This window comes from Stegodyphus dumicola, chromosome X1, assembly GCF_044657685.1.
Source record: "Stegodyphus dumicola isolate Sdum_Otavi_A_Nest chromosome X1, ASM4465768v1".
Taxonomy (NCBI): Eukaryota; Metazoa; Arthropoda; class Arachnida; order Araneae; family Eresidae; genus Stegodyphus; species Stegodyphus dumicola.
Window position 1 is genome coordinate 201300662 of NC_140780.1, and position 26584 is coordinate 201327245.

A 26584-nucleotide genomic window follows, 5' to 3' on the forward strand; every position below is an offset into this window, starting at 1 on the left:
ACAGCACTGATCTGTTCCCTGAACTCTTCTGATGTTTTTGGTAGAGGGGTACATAAACAAGATCCTTAATGTACCCCTAAAGAAAGAAGTCACTAATCGTTAAATCAGGCGACCTAGAAGCCAAGAGAAAAAAGCGAGGTCATCCTCACCAACCCCATAATCCAGCGATATGGAAGTTTATCGTTCAGATATCGACGAACTAGAATGTTCCAATGAAGTGGGTTCCCGTCCAGTTGGAAGACAAAATTTCTGGAATCGGCAGCCAGTTGTGAAAACAATCACAGCTGCAACATATTCCAGGTATCTTGCACCAGTCACAATCTTCTCACAGAAGTAAAACGATGAGTTTGCTGTCATTTTCAAATATCACTCATATTTGTACGTGTAGTGTTTTTGAATGCATAACGCTTTGAAATTAAATGACTCTTTTATACTACTTAGGAGTAATTTCGCCCCGGGGGTTGACGCAGAGGACTCTGTGAAGTTTCTAGCTAGGATATATATCTAAGCATTCTTTTCCCACTGGGGTATAAAATCACGAGCTTGGAGGTTCCAGAACTCCAAAGGAAGAGAATTTCGTATGGTTAGATTGAGGGGGGGTGGATTGGCGAAGACTACTGCCCTGTGAGGAGAGAAGTAAGGACTCTGCACTCTGCCAGGCGGCTGGCCCACCGGTGAAAGTGGTGGCCCTCTGTTTAGGAGAGAGGTAAGAACTCTGTACTCCGCTTGGTGTGGTTGGTGCACGGGAATAACGGTCCAAGCCTGCGTAGTACTGGGGGGGCATCTAAATGGCCAGTCAGATCTCCAAACTTGCATGTTCCCCGCTGCTGTGAAAGCTGGGAACCGACAGTGGTGACCCCGCGCGCCTAGGAGGTAGCAGTGGTTAAGTGAATTTTCAAACTCTGCCACCTTGGGTTGGTACCCCGTGTTGGTAGCAAAAGGTGAGCAATAATTCTTTAGAGAACAATGACTGGTGACCCTCCACTTGCCTAATATAGGGGGTCTCTCAATTGGGTCAAGTCCGTGTAGAGTCTAATGACGGAGCACATAGATTAAGTATTATTATTAGGAGTAATTTTAAGCTGCAAACTTACTTTTAGGAAGCACATTGAATACTCCTCACTAAAGCTAGTTCCACTTATATCTCCTTATAGAGCCTGCTTGACAGAACTCAAAACTCAGCGTCGAAAGAAAGAAAACTTCTCTCCATCTCTTTGATAAGGCCATTGTTACTTATGCCATACCAGCTTCGGCCATCGCTTTCAAAACACAATGGAAAAATTTATATCGTTTCCAGAACAAGCTGCAAAGAAACATGGTCATTGCGCCAAGGTTTGTGCTTAACAGCATTATTTTAAATGATCTGAATATAATTCACTTGAATGGCTATATTTTTAACATCTTGCCATAACGTCTTTAGTAAGGCTTCAACCTCAGAGTTTAATGCAATTGCTTTCAACCACGGGATGTGATCCTACAGTGTTAAACAATTTTAAAAGTCAAAGTACAATGTCTCATGTTCCCAAGTGGTGAAGATCAAGCAATCAAGTGCAAAAGCAATCAAGTGATTATTTTTAGTACGTTTTTTAAAGTTTTCATATATTTTAACATTTCTTTGCGTCAGAACATATAGGGAATAGGACTGATTCTTAATAGTTATTTAGACATGCATCACTAAGTTAGTGTCTAGTGTACATCTGTTGACGATTATAGTCGGATTAGGACTTTATTTACTTCCAAGGATTGTGTATAACCATTTACCGCTTTCCCAACTTGACAATATATTTTTGCACAAGTAGTGCAGCCCTAGGCGCATTATTTTATATTTCCGACCAACTTTCTGACAGAATATATTCAGAAATTCAGGTAGAAACCTGCAGGTGGTTATAGACCTAAAGAAGTTCCAAGTTAAAAGTCAAAATTACACACGGCAACAGCAGCAGCGACAAGTGGCTCTCCGTAGGAACTTCCTCAGCCATTTCTAGATTCCTCGGCCATTCTTGAGCTGATGGCCCATTCCTAAATATCCGACACGATCCTGAGCTGATGATCTGTTGTTGATCTCGCGGCTTTCTGAGGGCCGGCAGTTGTCCTAAAGGAGACTAACCAGATGTTTAAGCTATATTACGATCTTTTTATTTAATCACAAGACGTCATAATTTAATTGTTTCGGCTGTGCTAGTTTTTTTATTACTTTGATAAATCACAATAAATCCTGGTTCAGTTGTTAGCAATGTGTTTTATCTAACACACTATCTGTTTAAAATGAAGTCATATTGGGGGGGAGCGGCAGGTTGTTTCCTGCCACCACACTATATGACAAAAGAACAAAAAACAAAAAAAGGGGGGGAATAAAAAAAAGCACTGTCCTTTACTCTGAGAAGCTCCAAATTAGCAGGAAGAAGTCTTGACAATCCATTCTCCAATGCCAGTTTTCTCCAGTTTCGGGAAATTTCCTCATTCCAACAAGATCATATAATTTTTTAATTATGTTGTAAATTACGTACATAAATTTGGGAGTATTAGTAATCTGTATTATAAAAAATACTATTAAATTTTAACTGCAAATTAATATGGTTTTCTTTAATCAATGAAAATTAATTATCCGGTACATCACTCCCTACATTGGTCATCAACTAGCTCAGTCCGCATTCCAGTTACGTACCGCAGTAGGCGCAAACGAGCTAGCTCGCATTGCAAATTTGCGACTTATTGGTATCGCGCATATTTGGTAAGAAAGAATTGCTTATTCTCTCAACCGCCGAAGGGTTAACATTGCATCTATGAAAATATTCGTCCTGACATGCCTGAATACTTGAGAAATGAATGACAACATTAATTTCGGGGCATTACTGTGTACATAAGAAAATAGTATATAAAATACACACATGAAAATTATATAAGTAGCTATTATTAGTTATTTCCATCTGAAACATAGTTGTATGAAGAACTTAAGTTACGAAATAATAATAAAATTTCCAGTCTGTTTTTTGTATTTAGATTTCAATTTGCAGATAGATCTCAACAGTACAGCAAGGTTGGAGTTACCATTTATATATTATTGACAATTAGCAACTTAAACCTGTAATGTTTCAAAGACTAAAGAAAACATGACACAACACCATTTGATGGTGATGAGTAAACTGAGCCATACCATAAGAGTTTATTACCGAGCTCTGAAAAATATAGTTGCTATCATAATGTTCCCAATATTATTAATAAAGGTATATTTTCCCCTTAATCTGCGGAGCTATGTTTTGTAGACTGACAACAGTCAGTTGAGAAGATAAATGTAGGTTAACTGTGCAACAACATTTCATTTTTTACCGGAAAGCAAAGGTTTTCCAATGTGAAAAACTAGCGCTTCTTTTCAAGCATTAAAAAGACAGAATAAAAGTAAATAAATGACATGTAAATACCAGTGTAACAATTATGTACATGAAGTGATGTTAGCACGAAATAATACAATATTTTGTTATTCATTTACTTCACTGTTTTCATTGCTATAAATTATATTTCTTCAAATACCCATTCAAGATATTAGCATGTTGTTAATTATAATTCTTGATTTGGTTATGATACAAAGAATATATATTTTGTATACCAACTTCAATTAATAGAAAAATGTAGTGTTTATTGCCTTAGAAACTTCCCACTATCTAAATATTTATAATTTGTCTTTAGTTAGTTTAAAAATTTTCTTTAAACGAAAATTTGCTTCTCATTTTCAGTGTAAAATTCGATATTTGAGTTTTAAAGTTTAGTTTTAATCAGAAATGAACTCGTTGAATCAGTGCTTCTTTCTCTGTTCAGGATTTTGGTTGTTCCATATTTCATATGTATATAACATATGTGCAAATACTAATAACAATTAATGTGTGTTTTATTGAGTGAGTAACAGGTTTTCTGCGGGAATATTTTTATAGTCTTAAACACAGTCTAAAATTTTAAAGCACTTTGTTTAAAATGTTCTCACTATTTTTTCATCTCATTAACATTAATAAAAATTTACATTTAAAAATGATCGTGAAGTTATTTTTGCGCTTTATAAGTAGAAGTAATAACCAGAGCAGGAATTTCCATTAAAAGTTAGGAAAATTAAAAACCAAATACCTCCATTTTTAATCCGTTCTTCTTTCGGTTTGATTATAAAGAAAATGTTCACCGTAGAACAATATACTCTAACAACAAGTTTCTTCTTCTCTAGAAATCGAAGAATGAAACAATGAAATTGGCAAAATCGTTTTGAACTTTGGCAAGATCTGTATCAGAATCTCTCGAAAAGTATAAAGTATTTCTCTAAGAGTAGCAACATTTTTGAGTAATTTCAAATTTGGCATGCTTCTGTTACACCTCTTAGTAATCTAACCGCTTCAGTATACCAGAATTTTCCTGTGCTTTCCATTGCTAAGCGTTTTAATCGTTAAGCAATTTCATGACAATTCGGCCAAACATAAAATGATATAAATCAAAAGAGAAGAAATTTTATGTAGGGATTACTTACCGATTAGATGCAATACTTCAAGACCGTTTATAAAATTGTAGATTTTCCGCATGAACCCTTCCATAAAGATGACTTCAGAAAGACATATACACATTGTTCTTAGTCTACTAGGAAAAGTCTGAAGGTCACTGAAGTCATGCAATTGCATAGCGGTAGAGAAATCCAGCAGCATGTGGGTTAGGGATGTACATTTATAAGCTAGCTCCTGGAGGACTGTGTGCGTGATCAGTTCAATAGGAAGCTCTATGTATCGTAATGATGGACCTGTGAAATAATTTATGAAAAATAAATTTCTGCAATTAAGCTGGGATTTCGGCTACATTTAATTAATAAAGAATAAGTGGTTACAAATGTAACAGTGCTTTGAAGTTGCATTAAATGTGATCACATCACTGTTGAATCAGATTAGGTAAGCATCAAATTATGCGAGTTTCATGGTTAAAACAAATATCTGAAAATGGGACGTCACTTTTGTTTCATTTTACAATAAAGGGTGATTAAATTTTCAGAGTTTTATCTGAAATATTACTATTTTCCCCGGGCGTAATGTGTTTGTTATGCCTTCTTCTTGTGTTAATTTGGAAAATATCTTAAAATACTTTTTTCATAGCTTTCACTTTAGATTAAAAAGAAAGCTAACGAAATTAGATTATTACTTTTCAAGAAAGATTTATTCTTAATGCATCATTTCTAAAAAATTTAAAGATATAAACCTAAAACTAATATTACGTTTTGCGCAAAAGATGTTTACACGCAAGTGAACATTAACAGCCGATGCCTACGTTTATGGCGTTCAAGAACCTGCGAGTTGACACTGTTATCGAGTGAATCTCTTGTTCTCTAATTTTGGCGTGTTTCTTAAATGGCAATCGCATTTGTACACAGCATAACCTGCTGAGTATCTTTTCCAGGTTAACCTAACTTATAAGAAAATACGCTTTTTTTTCTCGCTTCTGATGATAAAAACTCGTTAGTTACACTCATTTAATTTTCCGTCATTAGAAGGATTATTTATGAGAAACAAAATTGTTTCTATAAGCTGTCAATATTATACTGAATTACAAAAGTGAATCAATCAGAGAGAGAATCAGAGTTTCTGATTTACGCGCGTCTGCCTTTTGGCTACTCTCTCTCTCAAAGCTGTTATTACGCTGGGCCGTACTTAGGCCCTTGATAAGCTTCGTAGTCAACTAGAGTTAAGGGGCCAACTCGATTAGAATCTTGATAGCTTCGGCTATATTTCTTTAGTTAATCTTAGTTTTAGTTTAATTTTTAGTCTCTTAAGTTCAAGCCCAAGTGTCGGCTTTGATTATACACTCCAAGACTTCGATTGGACATTCCAAGACTTCGATTGGACATTCCAAGATTTTGTTAAATCCTATTGGAATAATAAAGGGTTACTAGTTACCCTTCCATCTTGTTGTTTCTTATCACACGAGCTTAAGCGATTATTCGCTAACTAGTTCTTAAGATTCGTCATTTTCTACAGTAACTGAGAATTACACAAGTGAGAATCTTACAGAGTGGCGATATTACTATTGCTTTTCTCTATCACAAGCAGCAGGATAAGCTATGTCTCACTTTGTACTTTGATCCCTTTTCTTCCAATATACATCTTAACCGAAATAGGATACATTAAAAGCTGGCAGAAATTTTCATGTGTAATGATTACGAAAGCCACCGTAACTTTGATAGTCGGAAAATGAGGCAGGAAAAACTTTTCATCGGAAGGAATAAGTCACTAGAAATTACCGTTCTTTTTATTTTTTTTTTCCGGAAATGGAAAAGAATCACTACTCCGTATTTTGTAAAATAATTTTGTCAAATGCAGATATAACAAAAAATGCTTCCAAAACTGATCATATAATTACCATAGTTTATGCAGACTCCTTCCTCCAACCAAATTTCGATGTTACTTGATTTTTATTAACGTGAGCGCAAGCGTTTCAGCTAAATAACAAAACTATTTTAATAATTTAATTATTGAAGTTGATTATTGAAGTTTCGATCTTTAAATTCTTGAGATGCAGTACTGTAAAAAACGGTATGATGCACGAAAATAAAAGCTGTGCTAAAAATACAGGTAAATGGGAAGTTTTAGTCTTTAGAAACTTAAAACCTATTACAAGAAATTTTTAAAAACATAATTGGATAGATATGTACAAAATGTGTAAAGAATCTAAAAATCTGACCAGATAATCAATCCAATCTTCTAATTTTCTCTAATCTGATCTTTCGAAGAGTTAAGACGTCATCACCAGACTAATAAATGGATGATCGTGAGACAGCACAAATTATAGATGTTGACATATTAAAGATTTTACGAGTGGATTTTTATCTCGCTAAATTCATACGCAAATAATAAGCATCTGTACTTTTCCCGCGCAAAATAACAGCATCAAGGTTAAGGAAAGAGAACATACTCGAATAAATATATATATATATATTTTCCAATGGCAGATTGTGAACAATTATTAATATAACCCAGTCCATTAATCTTTACAAGGCCGGATGTATTGGTCTCTTTATTATGGAGGCACCTAATAGGTGGGCCACCATCACCTTTCCTATGAAAGGACGGACAGTTACAACCATGGCTTCTTCGGGATTCGAACCCAGGCCCTTCGGCATCGCAGTCAGCTTCCCTGACCACTATACTGACTGGGCCGCAACTCGAATAAATATTGCATTAAAAATAATTGCTTGAAATAAAAAAAGAAGTCAACCGCAATTTAAATATACCTAGAAATTATCATAGTTTTTAAAAATAGAATGGTAAAGCATTTTAAAAATACCTAAATATTCATTCATCTGATATTTTCACAGGAAATGAAATACCCTGAGTTGTAGGCGGTTATGCATTCTAATATGATTGAATATTATAACTCATCTTAACATGTAAATAAATATTAACAACAGAAACTGTGACATTGGGCTTGATAATTATAAACCAGTTTTGGCCTTCAGTAGGATTGGATTGCTTAGGTATGAAGAAAGACGAGATAGTTATCTGATTAAAAAACTTATCTGACTAAAAAGAGTATTCTCTATTATGTTCTGTTTTCAGTCAGATAGGTTTGCTTAGTCAGATAAGTTCTGAAGTGTCCTTATACTTCTTGTGGGGAAAAACATCTTAACCCTCAAGCTGTCTGTCCGTTCATTTGGCGGGAGTCGCAGCCGAAATACGCGACCAGTAATTGAGATTTTACAGTCGGCCACTGATGGAAGTTGGTTTTAATTAATGAACGTTTTATTAATTTGCCTAATCTACAATGCTAAAAATAATTTTAAGCAAATCTCAGGCAATATGATTTATAGGAGGGCGATAGTAGTTAAGTTAGGTTTTTAATTGGGGGGGAAGGAAAAATAGAAGGCTCTCTGACTCATGAGAGGTGTCTTCCTAAGACTCGTTAGAGAAAATTGATTCGTATTTACATTACTTGGGGAAATGGCGGGAACAAAACGACGTTCCAAAAATTTTAGGCCATGTTTTGTATGAAGTATTTTGGTTAAACTTTGTTTATTCCTAACTGAGATTCAGGTACTGGTCGTAAACGCAGTCAGGTTTTCCCAGGAGTCGAACCTTTAAAAAGCACTTGTTCAGAGGTTTTGATGAGTCGTTCATTGATGGATGCAGGAGATAGATAAAGATAACATTTAAACGAAATCTGAATATTTGGTTTAACATTCTTTCCTATGTCAGTAATCTGTCGAGAAGGACACGTAACAGTTTAGTTGAGATGATATTAAGAAGCAGAAAACTTCGAATGCTGTTATCGAGTATTTTGATGTCAGGGGCTTTAATTGTTTCTTCTTTAATACAACGTCTTGTAATATTCCTATTTAGGCCTAAGTTTATTCTGATTTTAAATCATTTAAACGTACATACACAGATCATACAATGCGCTAGACACTGAAATCATGTTACGAAAATTAACAGAGTTTAAAAGCTGTTCATTAGTAACTCAAAATGAATTTTTCTACTGAATCAAAATTTAGCAATTTATATTTGTTGCAAAATTGTTAGTGAAAATAGTAGAAAACAAATGTTATATATTAATCGGTGGAAAAAATGCGGTGGTTACTGTTGTCAGTTTTGCGTGTCTTCTCTTATATACTAAGATAGGGACATCTTAATGCAGCGGTTCTCAACGTTTTGACTAACGCGTGCCATCTAAACAAAAACTAAAAACCTTTAGTACTACCACTACATTTTAAAATGATTATTTTTCATTTTCTAAATAGAAATATCAAAAAAAAAAAAAAAAAAAAAAAAAAAAAAAAAAAAAATTTTGCCATTTGTACAAACTACTGGCTATTTGTATTAAGTATGCACTCATAAAAATAGATTAAAAATTGGTTACCATTTAATTATCAAAATATAAGTTATAATACTAAAATTTATTGTCAAATCTGGGCCTTTTTAAGAGAGATAAATTTCTTTATGTCTGGTCTTATTTCACTTAAATTTAACCGTAAGTTAGAATCAACTTTTAATTTTGTTCTGTATTTATTTTCAAATATAACGTGGAAGAAAATCTTTGTTCATACAAATAGTTTGCCCAAAAGGCAAAAAAAATGTAATAGCTTTATTTGAAATGCCTTTTTTTTTCGGTTCACCCAAAAGTTAACAAGTGTGTTATTTTCGAAATCTTCAGTTAGAGTTCGATCACAGGAAATTTCTATAACTTGTTCGTTTTCTTCACGAGATAAAATTTCAGGTACATATGAATCTTTATTTGAGAAATAACACGGGAATGTTTCCCTGTTAAACCGCGAGCTCTGTGACTGCATACAGCAATGCACTTATTCGAAGGCATATCATTCTCAGACATAAGATTGTCAATTACTTTAAAATTTCATTTGCAGTTGCTCTATCATGAAGAGATTTACAAAATAAATACTCTTCGGCATTCGTTTATCTTCTTTGAAACGTTTCTAAGCTAATAATTGAACAAAGCGCGTTATATCAGTACTTTCATCCATTTGCAATGCGAAATACTCACTGCGTTTTATTTTTTGAATAAGTGTCTCTTTTATGGAATTTGATATTGTATGAATTCATTGACTTATTGTATTATTCGATAATGGAATATTATTAAGTTCATTAGCAGCTTTTTTTTAAAATAATGTTAAAACGACATCTTTAGCTGCTGGAAACAAGGTTTTCGCCGATAGTGTGATCCTACCCAGTCCTGGCAATTCTTCGGCTAACTGGGTCACTAGCTTCTAAAGCTTTTCCACTTAAAGTTGTAAGGATCTTAAGTTTTACTAACGTTTATTTTATTTTAAATTTTTACTATTACTTCTTATTTTCTACTTCCGGCCAGAATTAAAAGCTTTAACTTATTTATGCAAATTTGTCTTGCGAACGCCAAGTACTTAAGTTGTGGCTTTTTGCCAAGCAAGAGAGAGGAAGGAGTTAGTAGAAGCAGGCCGCTTGCCTTAGCAGTTTTACTCGGTTGCTGGTTGCCTTCGAGGCCAGAGGTTTAATCCTCTTGATAATTTTAAACGTATCGTAGTGTTAACAGTTCTCTGTACTACATACGGCCTTTCTGTTGATATACGGCCAATCTTCAAGTTGACACTTGTTTATTAATCCAAAGTTAGTTTAGTTAGAATTTAGTTAATATTTTTATATTCTTACGTTCAGACCACAAGTGGTTGGTCTCTGTATTCCGAAGTCCGGAAATCATTGTAAAGACAGAAAAATAAAAGGTTTCGTATACCCTTCCTGTGTATCTTGTCTACTTCCCACATTTATTGAACATAGCTTTAGTAAGCTCCCTGTTCCGAGTCAGGTCATTTAATGTTCCCCAAGCAAGTAAGGAGGAACACTGAACCTGATAGTGGCGCCCGACGAAGAAGAATAACCATGGCCGAGTTTCAAGAAGAACCTGTGCTACCTGCAGAAGCGGCTCAGAATCCAGAAATGCCAGCTGCCGCCCTGGAAGGATTTGGTTACATCGTCCAGACATGCGCGCATCGATGAAACCAGAAGCAACATTTAATGGAAACTCACCGGTAACCAGTTTTTTGGAAAAATTGGAGGACCACTTCATGATGTATCCCGTGCATGAGTTCCACAAAGTCACCTTAGCTACCAGCGCTTTGAGGGGCAAAGCGCTTAATTGGTTCAAAGGTATAGGCAGAAGCCTCTTGGGTCAAGCGGGAAGTCCCACCTATACTTACGAAAATTTCAAGACTGCCTTAGTAAAAGCCTTCCCTGTCGTAAGGGATCGTGCAAAATTAGAAACGGAACTTTTCAGCATATATCAGCAACGAATCGAAAATCTTTCCACCTTTATTTTAAGAAAAATTCACGTTTTCAAACTCTTGTATGGAAACCGTCCGGATCCTGAGATAATTTAAGTGATTTTGCCGAGGTTACTTCCCCAAGTACAAGACTTTATTAAATTAAGGAATCCGACTACACTGGAAAATTTATTTGAGCTAGCAATCCAGTTTGAAAGTAGAAGAACGGCGGACATTGAAAGAAGACGCCAATATGAGCAACGAAACCAATTTGGTGCACCAAGACCACAGCGAAGTCAAGCACACGGCTATGGAAGCAAAGCGAATCAGTGGGCAAGGAAACCCGAGTATCCAAAAACAGCCGGCGAACGTCGACAGTTCAATAGCAATCCAGGGAAAAAAGTATGAAGGCCAGTGGAAAAAGAAGGAAAGCATGGAAAGGAAAAAACAAGATTTAAACTAAAACGGATTTCTGCTGACGGGAGGGTGCGGAAATCCGAAGGCCAAGAAAACCCCTCTTCCTTCAAGTTAAATACAGTGATGGTGAAAAATTTGACTCTTCCAAAGATTGAAGTGTTGGTGAATAACATCCCAGCCACCGCACTCCTGGATACAGGCGCGCAGTGCTCCTGTGTGGCAGAAGATTTTTTTAGGAAGTATTTTCGGAAATACGCATATATAATTCGGATAATACGACAGTGTTAGCTGCGCAGGGAGAAAGATGCAAGTGCATAGGTAAATTACCGCTATACGTTCGTATCAAGGACGAACAAGTAAAGATTATGTTTTTTATAGTAAAGAATCTGGAAGCACATATCATCTTAGGGATAGATTTTCTTTCAGAGGCAGAAGCAACACTGGATTTTAACGAAGCGTCCCTTAAGCTGACGATGAAACCAGTTCGAGAAGAAAAAAGAGAACCACGAACGTTAAACCTCGACCACCTGCCTAAGGGAGAGCAACAAAAAATTCGACAAGTGGTAAGTGAATTTGCTTCGTTATTTAGTGATATTCCCGGATTTACTCAAGTTACTACTCATAGTATCGACACCAGAGATTCACTGCCAGTTCGCCACAAACCATATCAGTATGATAAGAATAAAGAAAAAATTATAGAGTGGCACATTCGAGATATGTTATGTAAAAAGATCATAACGCCGATCTCAAGTAGTTATGCTAGCCCGGTTGTGTTATGTAAGAAAAATAATGACTATCCGGTAACACATCGGAAAAGGTGGCGTTTTGCAATTGACTATCGTAAATTAAACTCCATGACTAAATATCCGGTATAACCGTTACCTATTATTGAAGAAATTTTAAGGAACATAACTTCTACGAAATATATGACTACGTTAGACTTAACGACTGGTTATTTTCAAATAGGTGTTAAACCAGAAGATGTGCCTAAGACTGCTTTTATAACCAAGGTCTGGCACTTATGCATTCTTGCGTATGCCGTTTGGCCTTTCAGGGGCACCGGCAACATTTCAGCGATGTATGGACATTGTGCTAAGGCCTGTTCTAGGAAAGACCACATTTATCTATTTAGACGATATCATTATTACTAGTGATAATCTGGACCAACATGTACAGGATTTAAGGCAGGTGTTTTCATGTTTAAATGAGGCTGGTCTAAAAGTTAATGTCGAAAAGTGCAAATTTGCAGCCCCTGAATTAAAATACTTAGGTTACAAAATATCTCAGAAAGGAATCGAGATGGACGAATCAAAAATAATCACTGTGCAAAAGTATCCGCCGCCAAATACGACGAAGAAGCTCTCTTCTTTTCTAGGACTTTGTTCATATTATAGGTCCTTTATAAAAGATTTTGCAGCTATTGCTGAACCATTGTTAAAATTTAAAAGGAAAAAGGCAAGATTCTCGTGAACGGACGAAGCCACAGTGCTTTCAAAAAATTAAAGCAAGCATTAACGCAAGCCCCTGTTTTGAAATTTCCTGAAAACGATGATAATTTAGAAATTTCATCGGATGCTTCGGATTATGCGGTAGGAGCGGTACTTTCGCAAAATCAGCAGCCCGTGGCATTTTTTAGTAGAACACAAAGAAATTATTCCGCGACTGAGAGAGAGGCACTTGTAGTTCTGTTAGCAGTGCAAAAGCTCCGAGTCTATTTTGGAAGAGCTCCAACAACAGTGTATTCTGATCATGCGGCGATAACTAGATTGTACTCAGCGAAAAACTTATCCCCAAGGTTAATAAGATGGGCACTCAAGTTACAAGAGTATAATCTGGTAATTAAGCACACCCCCGGAAAGGAAAATATCGTAGCAGATGCCCTATCCAGAATAAAAATAGATGAAGAAGGTAATACTGTAAAGGTGGCAATGCTCACAGCATGTACGATACAATCCCGAGAAACTGTAATAACCGAACTGGGTAAGGATCCGGAATTTAAAAATATTTATGATTATTTAAAGGATCCTGAAAATTTTAGTCACCAAGATATTGTGGCGATAAGAAATAGGGCGGCCCATTACGAACTAATAGATGGTCTATTATTTTATACAAAAACTACGAATTCCAACAACGAATTTCGACCAGTTATCCCAGCTAGTCTTAGATTAAATATACTTCAGGAGTTACACGACTCCCCTTTAGCTTCTCATGCTGGTATTCGAAAAACCATTCAACGCGTACGCGAAGCAGTTTATTTTCTTGAGCTGCAAAAGTTAACAAGGGCGTATGTCCAGTCCTGCCCAACATGTCAAGCAGTTAATTATATTAATTTCCGCCCGGCCGGGTTTCTTAATAGCATTAAATCGGAATTTCCAAATGAAATAATTGGCATCGATTTATTGGGCCCTTTCCCAAAAAGTCAGTTAAATAAAAGTCGGTATCTCCTTGTTATGGTTGATCCTTTTAGTAAGTGGACCGAAATTGTTCCCTTAAAACGAGCCTCCGCGAAATTAGTTACTGATTCTATTTTAAATAAATATATTTTAAAATACGGGGCGCCCCTAAAAGTTATATCGGATAATGGTCCTCAATTTGTAAGTAATATATTTGAAGACATGTGCCAAAAACTGGGCATACGTCATTTAGAAATGGTCCCGTATCGGCCGCAATCAAATATAGCGGAACGGGTCAATAGAAATATAGTGAAAATTATCCGTAGTTATGTTAAAAATTTTCATAAAAGCTGGGATAACTATGTCAATGAATTAGCTTTCGCCCTTAGGACCGCAAAACATGATACGACGGGCAAAACTCCTGCTGAGTTATTTTTAGGTAGAAAGATTATAACGCCGTTAGATAAATTATTTTATGTTCAACAAAGAGCCCCAGAATTTAAAATGGGCGATATAGAAAAATTAATTAAAGAAGCAAAAAAGAACACTGAAGTAGCACAGAGAAAACAGAAGCTTTATTATGATATGAAACGACGGGGAGTAACTTATAAAGTAGGGGATGAAGTGTTAAAAATTAAGCATTCACTTTCTTCAGCACCAGAAGATAAAACTGCCAAATTTTATCCACGATTTGAAGGACCATATGTCATAGAAAAAATAACTCAGGCTGTAGTAGTGTTAAAAGCCAGGAATGGTGAAACCTGCACCGCAAACGTTGACCATATAAAACCATTTTATAATCGTAATAAAATGCCTATATTTCAAGATCTTTTGCAGGATCCGGCACGGCAGGCACAAGCTCCAGAGGTGGAACAACGAAAATCACAAGGGCATGCCATTAGTAGACAGGAGCAGTTGAAAAGAAAGTTCCGCCGTTGGAAAACTGAAGGTAACAAGAAAAAGAAGCCGTTCCACCGACCAGAAATGAGAAGAAACGACCACCCTCAGAATGAAGAAGGGAGAAGTACGACTAATGCAAAGAGAGTCAGAAGAAATGACAGCAACTATAACACGGCTCCAAAACGGAAGATCTACCCATCGGATAGGAGTCTACGCAGCAAATGTCGACGAATTGATGAAGGAAGACCAGCTGCAGATGCAAAGAAGCAAGAAAAATTTGAACAGCCGCAACGAGATCCAGGCAAGAACGAGAGAGAGTTGTCCCGGTTCCGCCAAGACCAGCTGCCATCAAACGGCCGAGAACACAAGCAGATGCTAAAAAGAAGGTCTTCAAGGGTGACCGAACTGGAAGGAAAAGAAAGCTCATAGAGGAAGGAACTGAAGGGCGAGCCCGCACAAGAAGGAAGATAAACCAAACGCTAATCTTCGCTACCTTCCAGGACTGGGCAGAAAAAAGAATGTCCGAATATCACAAAGATAAGTAAATTTTTATGTTACTTTGCAACCTTAAGTTAATCTCTCATTCTTACTGTGGGCTCACCAGCGGCCGAGCGGTAAAGTCGCTGAACACTGGTAGTTCGGTCTGAGGTTCGAATCCCACGAACGGGCTGGCTGCATGGGCGTTTTCGTGGTTTTCCCCATGTGTAACGTGTATACGAGTCAATTCCCCTTAGAAAGTCCTCCACGAAGGCATCCCTCCCATTAGGCAGATAGCTCTCGAGGCTTTGCCGTAATCACACACACACAAGAACATTCTTACTGCAAGTGGCAGAATTCAAGACGTTTTACCTCATGTGAGGTCTACCTTTATCGCCAAAAAGGCGAGAAATGAGTTCTTACCTATTTTAGTATTATGTTTTTCAATTACTCGCGAGTAGAACTAAAATTAATATATAATAGGAATGTGTAAATACTTGAATATTGTAAAAGTTATTGTATAAAATTCTATTTAAAAGATTCTGGCAAGAAAGAAGTTTTAGTCTGAAAGACTTTTGAAATGTAGTATTTCAATGTAGAAGAATTGGCACTTGCTTGGAAAAGAATAGAAGTTAACAATGTACTATTAATGTATGTTTTAAAATGCGTAAAATTAACGGCATGTTAATATGTTCTTATATACAATGTGAACTGTTATTTTAAGCGTTAAGAAATACTGTGATATGTTAAAAGTGAAAGTAATGCCAAAAAATTTTAACTTATTCGTGTGGCTGTAAAAAGAGAAAATTATTGTGAATACGTGTTAAAGGTTGAATGAATGTAGTTAGGCTCTCTGACGCTACACTTCAGAGTTAGCCACTTTCAGAGTAGTACCTCAGGGTTTAGAGATGAATATAAGGTGTATTATGAGGTCTTGTTATGTTGAATTTTAACACGTTAGTGTTTTGATTGCAGGCGGTAGTGTTGAACACTTGTACATAAACACATTCGTGTTTGGTGTTTTCTTTTACAACACATGTCAGAGAGCACGGGGAGAGATAATTAAAATAGTCATGAATGAAATAAGAATGTTAAGAGAAATATAAATATTCATGTTACTTGCCATTTAATTGTGTAACCTTTCATTAAACTAGTTTTCCTTCCAGATCTCTGGAAGGAACCAGATTTCAACTAACAACTCCTGTTTAGATGCAAGTACAGATGAAAAGTAATTGTTCATAGAATTGATAATGTAAAAACGATTTTTTTAAAATTTCTAGTTTCTAGTGAGAAATGTTTGTAAAAGATTGGCCTCGCGTTAGATTCTAGAGCTAAAAGTTTTCAACAAGGTCGTTTTAGACCTCAGTTTCAAACTAATTAACTCTGGCGGGAAGTATGTAAGGATCTTAAGTTTTACTAACGTTTATTTTATTTTAAATCTTTACTATCACTTCTTATTTTCTACTTCCGGCCAGAATTAAAAGCTTTAACTTATTTATGCAAATTTGTCTTGCGAACGCCAAGTACTTAAGTTGTGGCTTTTTGCCAAGCAAGAGAGAGGAAGGAGTTAGTAGAAGCAGGCCGCTTGCCTTAGCAGTTTTACTCGGTTGCTGGTTGCCTTCGAGGCCAGAGGTTTAATCCTCTTGATAATTTTAAACGTATCGTAGTGTTAACAGTTCTCTGTACTACATACGGCCTTTCTGTTGATATACGGCCAATCTTCAAGTCGACACTTGTTTATTAATCCAAAGTTAGTTTAGTTAGAATTTAGTTAATATTTTTATATTCTTACGTTCAGACCACAAGTGGTTGGTCTCTGTATTCCGAAGTCCGGAAATCATTGTAAAGACAGAAAAATAAAAGGTTTCGTATACCCTTCCTGTGTATCTTGTCTACTTCCCACATTTATTGAAGATAGCTTTAGTAAGCTCCCTGTTCCGAGTCAGGTCATTTAATGTTCCCCAAGCAAGTAAGGAGGAACACTGAACCTGATAAAGTAACAAAGATTTTCATTCCTTGTTTACTTTTATGAAGTGTGATAATTTCTTACTAAAATATTCTTCACATTTATCCTTTAAATCGGCATACTTAGATTTAAGATGTCTTTTAAGCGATGGTTTCATTCTTTGATTGCATAATAGTTCTCCGCAAATAACACATTGAGGTTGAGGGTACATTTCCTCTCCCATTCCAGTGAAACCCAAATGATAAATAACTTTCATTACATTTTCTTTAAACAATTTTTCTTTTCTTTTCAGTATTCTTAGCGCTAGTGGATTGTCCTGGATCCATAAACCTGTGAATCATCACTTTTCAGCTTTGTTAATCTTAGCCATTTTTCTATTTTGAAAATCTAGGTTTGTTTTAGTATTCTTTCACAAATATTTAAATGCGCGATATATTCCGAGTTCATCAAAAACAAACGACGATATTTTCAAATCGCGTCAAAGCAACAAGAGGATAAAATACTTGCTGTTAGAGACAGCAATTCGACGTAAAAAAAAAAAAAAAATATATATATATATATATATATATATATAATTTAAAATAGAGCATTATGAGCCCTGAAATGGTGGCCACGGAAAGTGTAGACATGCTAATAAATAAATCAACTCTAAAAGAATTAATGAGATACTATTATCTTTTTATAGTAACTTATTTTTATTTCCTATAAAATAAAACATCCATTTCTATTACTCCTTTTAAAAGCATATATGATAAAATTTTGTTGTCTTGTAGAGACATTGGGCACTTTTTGGAAGCAGAAGAGATAAAAAATTAGCAACGCCTTCGCCGGGAATCCAACCGCGGACCTCTCAATTACGCGCTTAGTCTGCTGACCACTACACCACGTAGGCTCGCCAAGAAGGTGGGAGAAATATCTTATAGTCTATGGCTAAAAGAATATTTGTGAAACTAAAAAAGGATTATTTTGTTAAAGCCTTTGAGAACCTTGGACAAAGCTCAGTTCGCATAAATTTGAAAGTGTTGGAGAAAAAACTTAAACAGGATGTTCGGGTATTTAATTTTTGAATTTAATAGTTAAGAATGCTTTGTTTCTTTGCGTACCACCTATTTTTCTCTTGCTTACTACCGACTGAGAATTGCTGCCTTAGTGGATGACTTTCTAACAGAAACTATTCCACATTTGTATCATACATTGAATTGCTTTTTATTAAACATTAGTAATCATGGCTTGGAAGCTGAGGATTAGGATTCAATTCGTTCAGCAAGAAACAAATTGATACTTAGGTTGAAAAACTTACTCAAATCATTTTTGGGGATTTGTTCTTTCAGAAAATTATATACTACGTAGGATAAAAAGGTCTTTCACATTACAGCCGTATACTATGAACCGTATTTCTATGAATAATTTTTTCTGATCCACTTTTATTATTTATTTTCTACCTAGTCTGTTATTTTTGAACTATACGAAAGTATTGACGTTTCATAATTAAGGGCGCATTGCGGTATGAAAGAAATGCATCTTTACCGAATCTCACAGCAATGAGAGCCAAGAGGGTTTCTATGTTGGTCACATGAAGCCCCGAGACATCTGGTCTCAACGAGACATGAGTCCACAGCCTGGAATCACTGGATATCATTCTCCACTTTTTGCATACCCTTGCCAGTCGTCCTACTTCCTTATGAGGGAGGTACGAAAAGATCTGGAGTAGCACTTTGTCAGGCAACTTTTCGATAGTCTGGAAGAGAAGAAATTGAAAAATTCTTTATTAAAAAAGCAGTGATGAAATATTAAATTACAATAAACTTTTTTTTTATTTCACGCATCATCGTCATCATTATCCTATACCATTTAATATTTTGATTTGAATAAAAGAAAAGCCTAAATAATTAACAGAAATATAACCTACAAAAATAATAATTGACTCCAATAAGTAAAACTGCGGTCAATTGTTATGTAAGGTATTTCTCCCGTCTTCTTAGCGTGCCTTCGTGGTGTAATGGTCAGCACGCTCGGCGCGTATTCGAGAGGTCCGTGGTTCAAGTCCCGGCGAGCGCATTGCTCATTTGTCACATCTGTAATAACCTAATGTGTCTACAGTTTAATTACTATTTAATAGCATAATACAGTAAAGTAAGTCATTGTATATGTAGAAAATGCAGCAGCATAAATACAACCATCTGCACATTACAAGCTAATGCATTTCAAAGCTTAATTACTAGAATATTTTCGAAGTAGTATAATATAAGATGGGATTACACTTTATTAATAAAATACTATTTTCACTGAACTTTAATATTAAAGTATATTGATATTTGAGATAACTAAATACTATATAATTTCATAGGTTATACAAAGTTTCCCATTAATTTATATTATTGATAAATTGTAGAGGAAAACGTGAGAAGTATAAGCGTTTTCTGATGCTATGGTAGCTATGAAATTATCTGTGAGATTATAATATAGATGAGTGAGTATCAAAAATTAAAGCATAAAAAATAATAGAAACAAATTATTATATTTAGGGATTAATATAAAGTTTTCCAACTACTACTATCGCGTAGGGCCTACCAGCGGAAGAGCGGTAAAGCCACTGAACACTGGTAGTTCGGTCCGAGGTTCGAATCCCACGAACGGGCTGGCTGCATGGGCGTTTTCGTGCTTTTCCCCATATGTAACGTGTATACGAGCCAGTTTCCCTTAGAAAGTTCTCCACGAAGGCATCCCTCCCCTTAGGCAGATAGTCCTCGAGGCTTTGCCGTAATCACACACACACACACACTACTACTATCGCAACCGATTGAGACTAGCTCAATTTGAAGATATTTGCTTGTAAGTTACTTCTCCAGCTTTCTTAGCGTGTCTTTGTGGTGTAGTGGTTCTGCACGCTGGGCCGGTATTCCAGAGGTCCGTGGTTCGATTCCCGACGAAGGCGTTGCATATTTTTTCATCTTGCCTGCTTCCAAAAATACATAATGTCTCTACAACTCTAGAGGTAAAGATCATGTGTAAGTAGGTTTTTATGGCTAGCAAAAAAGAATAATTTTCCTTTTAGGTTTATATTAAAATATGAATATATTTTAAAAATGCTATGAGTTAATATTTATTGCTAAATTATAATATAAAAATTTATCTAAATTTTTTCCCTTGTTTTTCTTTCCTTTTGTTTATCCTTTTTTCGCTGCAATACGTGTAGTAAGTATAGGAGGAAAAGTTTAAAGTTTGGCTATGGAAGAGAGAATACAAATAGATCTAAGAACTTAAATTTTCTCCTAAGCCCTTTTACAGGACTCAATCTTTGTAGTGAAAATTTAACACAGTGGTAGTTAAACTGATATCTTGATTTTTGATTTTGACCGGAATTTACTATTACAAGAATATTAAATTATGATTTCATAGCATTGTTAAGTATTCTTATTAAGCAAAACGTTATTATCACAAACGCATTATTTTAATGAGCTTCTTAAATTGCGAAACCAAGTAAAATTAAAAAAAAATATTAAGAAAAGTTAGCTCGCATTAATGACACTAAGTTCGTTGAAACTCTTAGAATAAGTTAGAATTTTAGAAAAGCGGGGTACTGATAAGGGTACTCATATCTAATTAGAAAAAAAAAAAAAAAAAAAAAAAAAAAAAAAAACGGCGTTAGAATATAGCACATGGTCGGAAAATTGAGACTCGTACGCTTCTATTCGTGTCTTGGCGGCACAATTTACTAAAAATACACCTTCCAGCTGGAAATTGCGGGAGGAAACGGAAGTAAGAACGTTTTTCTTCCAGTTCTCGAAGACTAAAGAGTTACCTCAAAATTATGATAGAAAACAGATCTTTTATAGATAGAAGTTTTCACATTTCTTTCAGTAATTTATCTAATTTGCTTTTTTGTGATGCTTTGGTTTAAGGAACCGCTTCTATAATATCGTAGAACGATTATACGAATTCATGCCATCTTTTCTGTATCGGTCCAATTTAACAAAGGTACTGCCAGTGTTAAAAAAGCCTGGTATAGTTACTTCTAGCTTAGTATATTTAAAAGTTACATTATTCGAAAAACAAAAAATGTTATTAGCATTAAGAATAAGTCATGACAGAATTTTAGTTGCGTAATACCGCTTGCCACTTTAAATATTATGTCACCTATTATTTTCAGTACGACAGACGTATTTCATGACATAAATAATACATTTTAGAAGTATTACAGACGTATTTCATACATGTCATGAAAAATCAGTTATGAAAAAATAATGTTATTTATTGAAAAATTTTTATCTTAATTTGTGAGACATAATATTTTTCATTTTTCATGTTATCCTTTTATGCGAAAAATTTTGCACCTTCTTTATAAAGTAATAATGGTTGAATTTTGCATTCTAGTAAGCAGTAAAACTATTAATTTGTATTTAGTTAATTTTACAGCTCATATAGCGAAAAAGCAATCGACTGAATGGATTTAAATATTTGGATAGAAGATGGAGGTTCATATTTTTCAGTTCTCAGTTATATAATTCCACCATCTGGTAATATTATAATATGATCAAGTTATTTCCATGCATGTTATTTTAGAACTAATTTATTAATTAATATTTTTAAAATATATGTAAATTGCTTTTTACATATTAATTGAATTGCTTGTGAAATTTTATATCTAGATGTATTTTAGACAATCTTTTCGATGATTTAATAAATTTAGGATCATCTGAAATATTCACTCATTTATGATCTTAACATACTTGATAAATGCACTAAGTAACTAATACTCATACATACATTTAGGACATTAGCATATTTGATAGATGTGCTTTAATTTTCACATAAAAACACTCATTTATATTTTCTATAAATATTTGATTTTTCCTGTAATAATAATTTTGTATGTAGAAGATGCATAAAATATAGAAAAGAGCTTTTGATATACACACTCAAGATGTCAATCATGCATAAAGTTTAGTTAATATTCTAAAAAAATCAAAAGTGCAGGATTTTAATTGGTACTTAATATGGAAAAGAGAATTCACCGTTTTCTTTTCATACTTCAAGGCATAAAATTAGTTGTTCTTAATGCTTTTAGATTTTCAGAACTATTTCATCGTAATTATTTTTAACCCTAAAATAGTAAAATCACAAATATAAAGTCATATCAATGCATTTTCTTTTAGGATTTTAGACCGTACATTAATTTACAATAAGAAATAAAATTCATAATAATATTTATTTACTTTACTTGAAGTAAAAATAATTTTGAATTTAGAAAGGATTAGAAATTTAGATTTAATGAATCCAGAATAAATTATATTGACGAAACAACCAATATTATAAGACAAATGCTTATGTAGTATAAGAGATTTAACACATAAAAGTCTCTTGATTTAACTGATGTGTATACTATCAGAAATGTACTTCTCTTCAAGTAGTCGGAAAAGGTATGGCTAGCACACATCAGTTCTTATTTTTAATCGTAAAAATACTATCTACATTGTACCACTAAGTACTACTGCATTTTAATCTTAATGATATGTATCTGCAACAGAAGAATTTCTCTATATAATGTTAATATAAGTTTCCTACAAATGGGTCGGAAGCTATTTATTCTTCATTTATTTTATGCTATAATTCAATAAATCTGTCTAAAAATTCCTTTGAACTATTACAATATACGAAGATGGAATAATAAAAGGCAACAGCAATATATGTTTTTATTGCAATGTTTGTGCAATAATTGCTTTAATATTTTATACCAATCTTATTATTATATAACTGTCGAGAGGCATTGTCAAATAAAAATGAAAATAATACTAAATAGAATAATATGAAAGAATTCAAAGTCCCCAAAATACGCACAATGAAAGCATTGACACTACGTAGATCACAGACACATACTGATTCATCCTTCAATTTAATTCATATGTCTTTGTATAGCGTAGATAAAATTACTGTAATTTAGAAGAGTAATCCTTATTGTAATCCCATTCCAAAAATTAAAGTGAGATCCTTATCACAATTAATTAATTAATTAATTACCGCAGAGGGAATAAATCCGTTCCTTGTGTGTATGGATTGCCCATCCTTTTCTTTGATGCCAGAAATTGCAGCCGAAGACACATCCTGTGTTATGGCCCACATTGAAAGTCTGCGATCCATGCCTTGAAGAACAAGAGGTTTTTATAACCTTTCTATTGTTTGGCAAAATACACCGGATGCACTTTTTCTAAATAGGACTTTGAATAATAGAAATAGCATTCACTTCGTTCGTGTTTTGGAGTTTTTTTTAAAAATTCGTCTCTAACTCTTGGCTCAGCTGCTGGTTTTAGGGTTGTACCGTGCAGTTTCTGATTCGTCGCCAAAATGCATTAGAATATAGCCAGACATAAATATGAATGAAAAGCGTATTTACATCTGGAGTTCAAGTTCACGGAGACTGTTTCGTTTAAAAATCAGAAACGACAATAATAATAATAATAATAATAATAATAATAATAATAATAATAATAATTTTGCTATCAATAAAATTTCATTTTTACTTAAAATATACAAGCATGCTATATAGGTTTAATAAAGAAGAAAATGAAGAAATTTTCAACGACAATTACTCCAAAATGAAGGGCTAAATGAAGCTGACGTGCAGCTGAGTGATATCACTCGTCACAATGTTTAAGCACTAACGGCAAAAGATCATAAGCCATGTGAGTTAACGTGCCTTTCTATTCCTTCATTTATTAATTAACTACATTTCGTTTTAGTTATGAAATACTTTATATTAGTTAAATATTTTAATGCCAAGTTGATTATGAGAATTTGCATGCTATATGAATCCTTTCAGACGTTAATCTATTTTTTGAAACACTTTTCAGAATAAATATTATATTGAGTAAGCATAAGTGCAACGCAAAATCTCTGCATAAGTTTGGAGGCGAAAATTAGTCTATACTAGGTATTCCAAACCCTTTTTTTGCATCGAACCCTTTTAAGCCTTTCTACATAGGCCGTTACACATTTCTCTATAATTTGCAGCATACAACATAGTTTTAATACAAATAATTATAATCTGTTTCTTGTTGCCTGCTTTCACTAGGTAATAAAAGAGAAAAATCAGAAATATCGGTTCGCAGACAACTTTTATTTTAGTATATATCTCTTGGATGGCTTTTATATTCCAAACCTTAGCGTACCCTTGTGTTTTGAATAATACTTGACTTTGTATGATATAGTTTTATACCAATAAATAATTAATTATTAATTTTATCAGTAAATATTTTTGTAATCAATGGGATCTTGATTATGCTGATTAACGGCTGATGCACATTTAGCTATCGGCCCCTTGATCATCACTGACATCCTTTAAATTTTCATCGACTCTTTTAAATTTTTATCGACCATTCATCGTTTCTCTGCTTATTATATTTTTAAAGAATATCAATAAAAATACATAAAATGTTCTATCTCAGGACAGACTGATTGGAAATTCGAAATGACTTTATTAATAAACATATAGTTAATACCAACCTCGCTAAAAACTCCTGGTCTACACCTTTGTTTGTTTGTTGTCAAATCCGTATCTCACGGAAGAATAGTTTCCAGAGCCTCAAAAAGGTTGGACTTCTACTTCCATTCCAAATTTGACAGAGAGCAATCTCGGGGGGGGGGGGGCGAGAGTTTCCCACTCCTCACCCATGCCACTAAACCACACGATGGGACTTTCGCCTCGCCGTATATTTGGAGTGCTCTCATGCCGCAAAGGCATTTTACATTTAGAAGCATCCATGTCTTCTCCAGGATTCGAACTCGAGCCCTTCGGTACCGTAATTAGAGTCACTAACCACTATCCCGTCTGAGCAGCGATATTTGCTTTATAAATAGCATGTCACAAAACTATAACTTTTATGATATATTTTAAATATATTACTTCTACAAGAGTTGAGATTCTCTGCTTATTATATTTTTAAAGATTATCAATAAAAATAACATAAAATGTTCTATCTCAGGGCAGACTGAAATTTATGTGACATAATAGAAAAGCATTCCTTTTCAAACTGGTACTGTGGTAAATTATTAGCGATTAGAAATTAGAAATAAGCTCATTAATAAACATATGGTTAATTCTATAAATCTAATTTGTAAAAAAGTAGCTTTCCTACGAAAAGTAGAAAACTCTCTTTTTCACAAAATTTGGAATTAATTGCCAGTCTTGGTAACCCACATTATACTCTTGGAAGAAGAGGCAATGCCACGTTAAGAACTTAAACTGGGATGAAGTTATTTTTGGAAACCTCGTAAAGCTCGTAGTTTTCAAAGCATGCTTCATCGATGCAGGGATAGTTGGACTTTGTCTTCGCTTACAGATGGAAAATTTAATTAAGTTCAATATAAAAAATCAAAATTAAAATTACTGAAGTAAATAATATATTGCATTTGATTTTATAAGAAACAAACATTTACGTACTGCTACGAATTATACGCATAATTTTAGAAGTAAGATTTCAATAAACTTTTTAATTTAAATTACAAAGTAGATATTATTTTTTGGGGGGGGGGAGAGGGGAGAATATTTCTTGACAACCCATTTTACTGCGTAGCATAGCAAAATATTTGGAGTAGTTAAGAGCAATATATTAACAGATTTACAAACTGTAAGTTAAAATTGTTAATGTCCTTATTGACTAAGCTACAAACTTAGACAGAAGAATAATTGCTAATGTGAATGCTATATATTGTAAGAGGAATTTGTATGCTTTCTTTCTCTTTGCTGACTCTAACAAAAATTAATAAAAAACAGATGATCATATTTTTGCTTCAGAGTAGAAATATGAAATTCACTTAACGAAATTATTTCTCTTTCATTTTGTCGTATTTTCCTTTATATTGAGTATTAATGAGGAATGTGCTTATAACGTGTTCAAACAAAATAAATATTTATATTCCCAAACATTCAAGAAATCTATGACATTAACCAACATAAACAATCAATAAATATATTTTTCAGCACTTTTAAGACAAACTGAAAACAGAAAATCATAACAGGAAAAAGGATCGAAATTCATCGACATGTACAGACAGCAGAAAGCAAGTGTTTCTAAGTAATTAAAATCCTGCAGAGATTGCACTTTTAAAACGTTTGTAAAAATATAACATCCGAAATTTGTAAATTTTGTGAAACATGAAAATATTTTAAAAACTTTTATTACAAATTTTAGTTTTGGTGCAGGAAATGTACTTTAAAGGATTCAATGTGGATACTCATGCACATTTATACAAATAAAAAATATCAGATTGTAAAATTTTAGGAAATTTTCACGTAAAAGTTTAAATAAAAGTTAAGTTTTCAGGTTTAAGGCTTGAAATTTAAATTTTTTCAAGTAAAGTTAAATTTTTTCAAGTTTGCGAACAATGTCCTGGTCATAATTCAAATTTGCTTCATTTATGTAAATCGCACTACAGTATATTACGAAATATAAGCTGTATATAAATTATATTAATCAAGAGCCTGACAAAAATTGAACTCTGGTACAATTAATGCTCACGTTTAGCAAAATCAGCTATTCAACCTTTTAAATTTCTTCTATTGTGTTACGAATACTGCTGGTATTTATATATGGTATAAATTTACGTATAAGTTAATTTTCTATAAAAAAAAATTGAGAACATTCAACTCGAATAATTCACAGGACTAGTATCAAA

The 26584-nt window shown here is 34.0% G+C and overlaps 2 protein-coding genes across 3 annotated transcripts in view; one reads left to right on the forward strand and one right to left on the reverse strand.

The window, feature by feature from the left end:
* Positions 1 to 26584, reverse strand: part of FipoQ (F-box/LRR-repeat protein FipoQ) — a 134327-nt gene that overhangs the window by 62418 nt on the left and 45325 nt on the right. The window contains exons 1-3 of one of the 2 annotated variants that reach the window (XM_035354825.2): positions 22931 to 23137; positions 18440 to 18650; positions 4505 to 4768 (exon numbers count right to left, since the gene is read on the reverse strand). In XM_035354825.2, the coding sequence (XP_035210716.1) occupies positions 4505 to 4768; positions 18440 to 18650; positions 22931 to 23050 (595 nt within the window). In that variant the 5' untranslated portion in view covers positions 23051 to 23137. Of the gene's footprint in view, positions 1 to 4504; positions 4769 to 18439; positions 18651 to 22930; positions 23138 to 26584 lie in introns of those variants that run through there. The other variant, XM_035354826.2, reaches the window with a different exon arrangement.
* Positions 23413 to 26584, forward strand: part of LOC118202389 (4-hydroxyphenylpyruvate dioxygenase-like protein) — a 176142-nt gene continuing 172970 nt past the window's right edge. The window contains exon 1 of the mRNA XM_085808038.1: positions 23413 to 23592. The gene's annotated coding sequence lies outside the window, so the exon portion shown is untranslated. The remainder of the gene's footprint in view (positions 23593 to 26584) is intronic.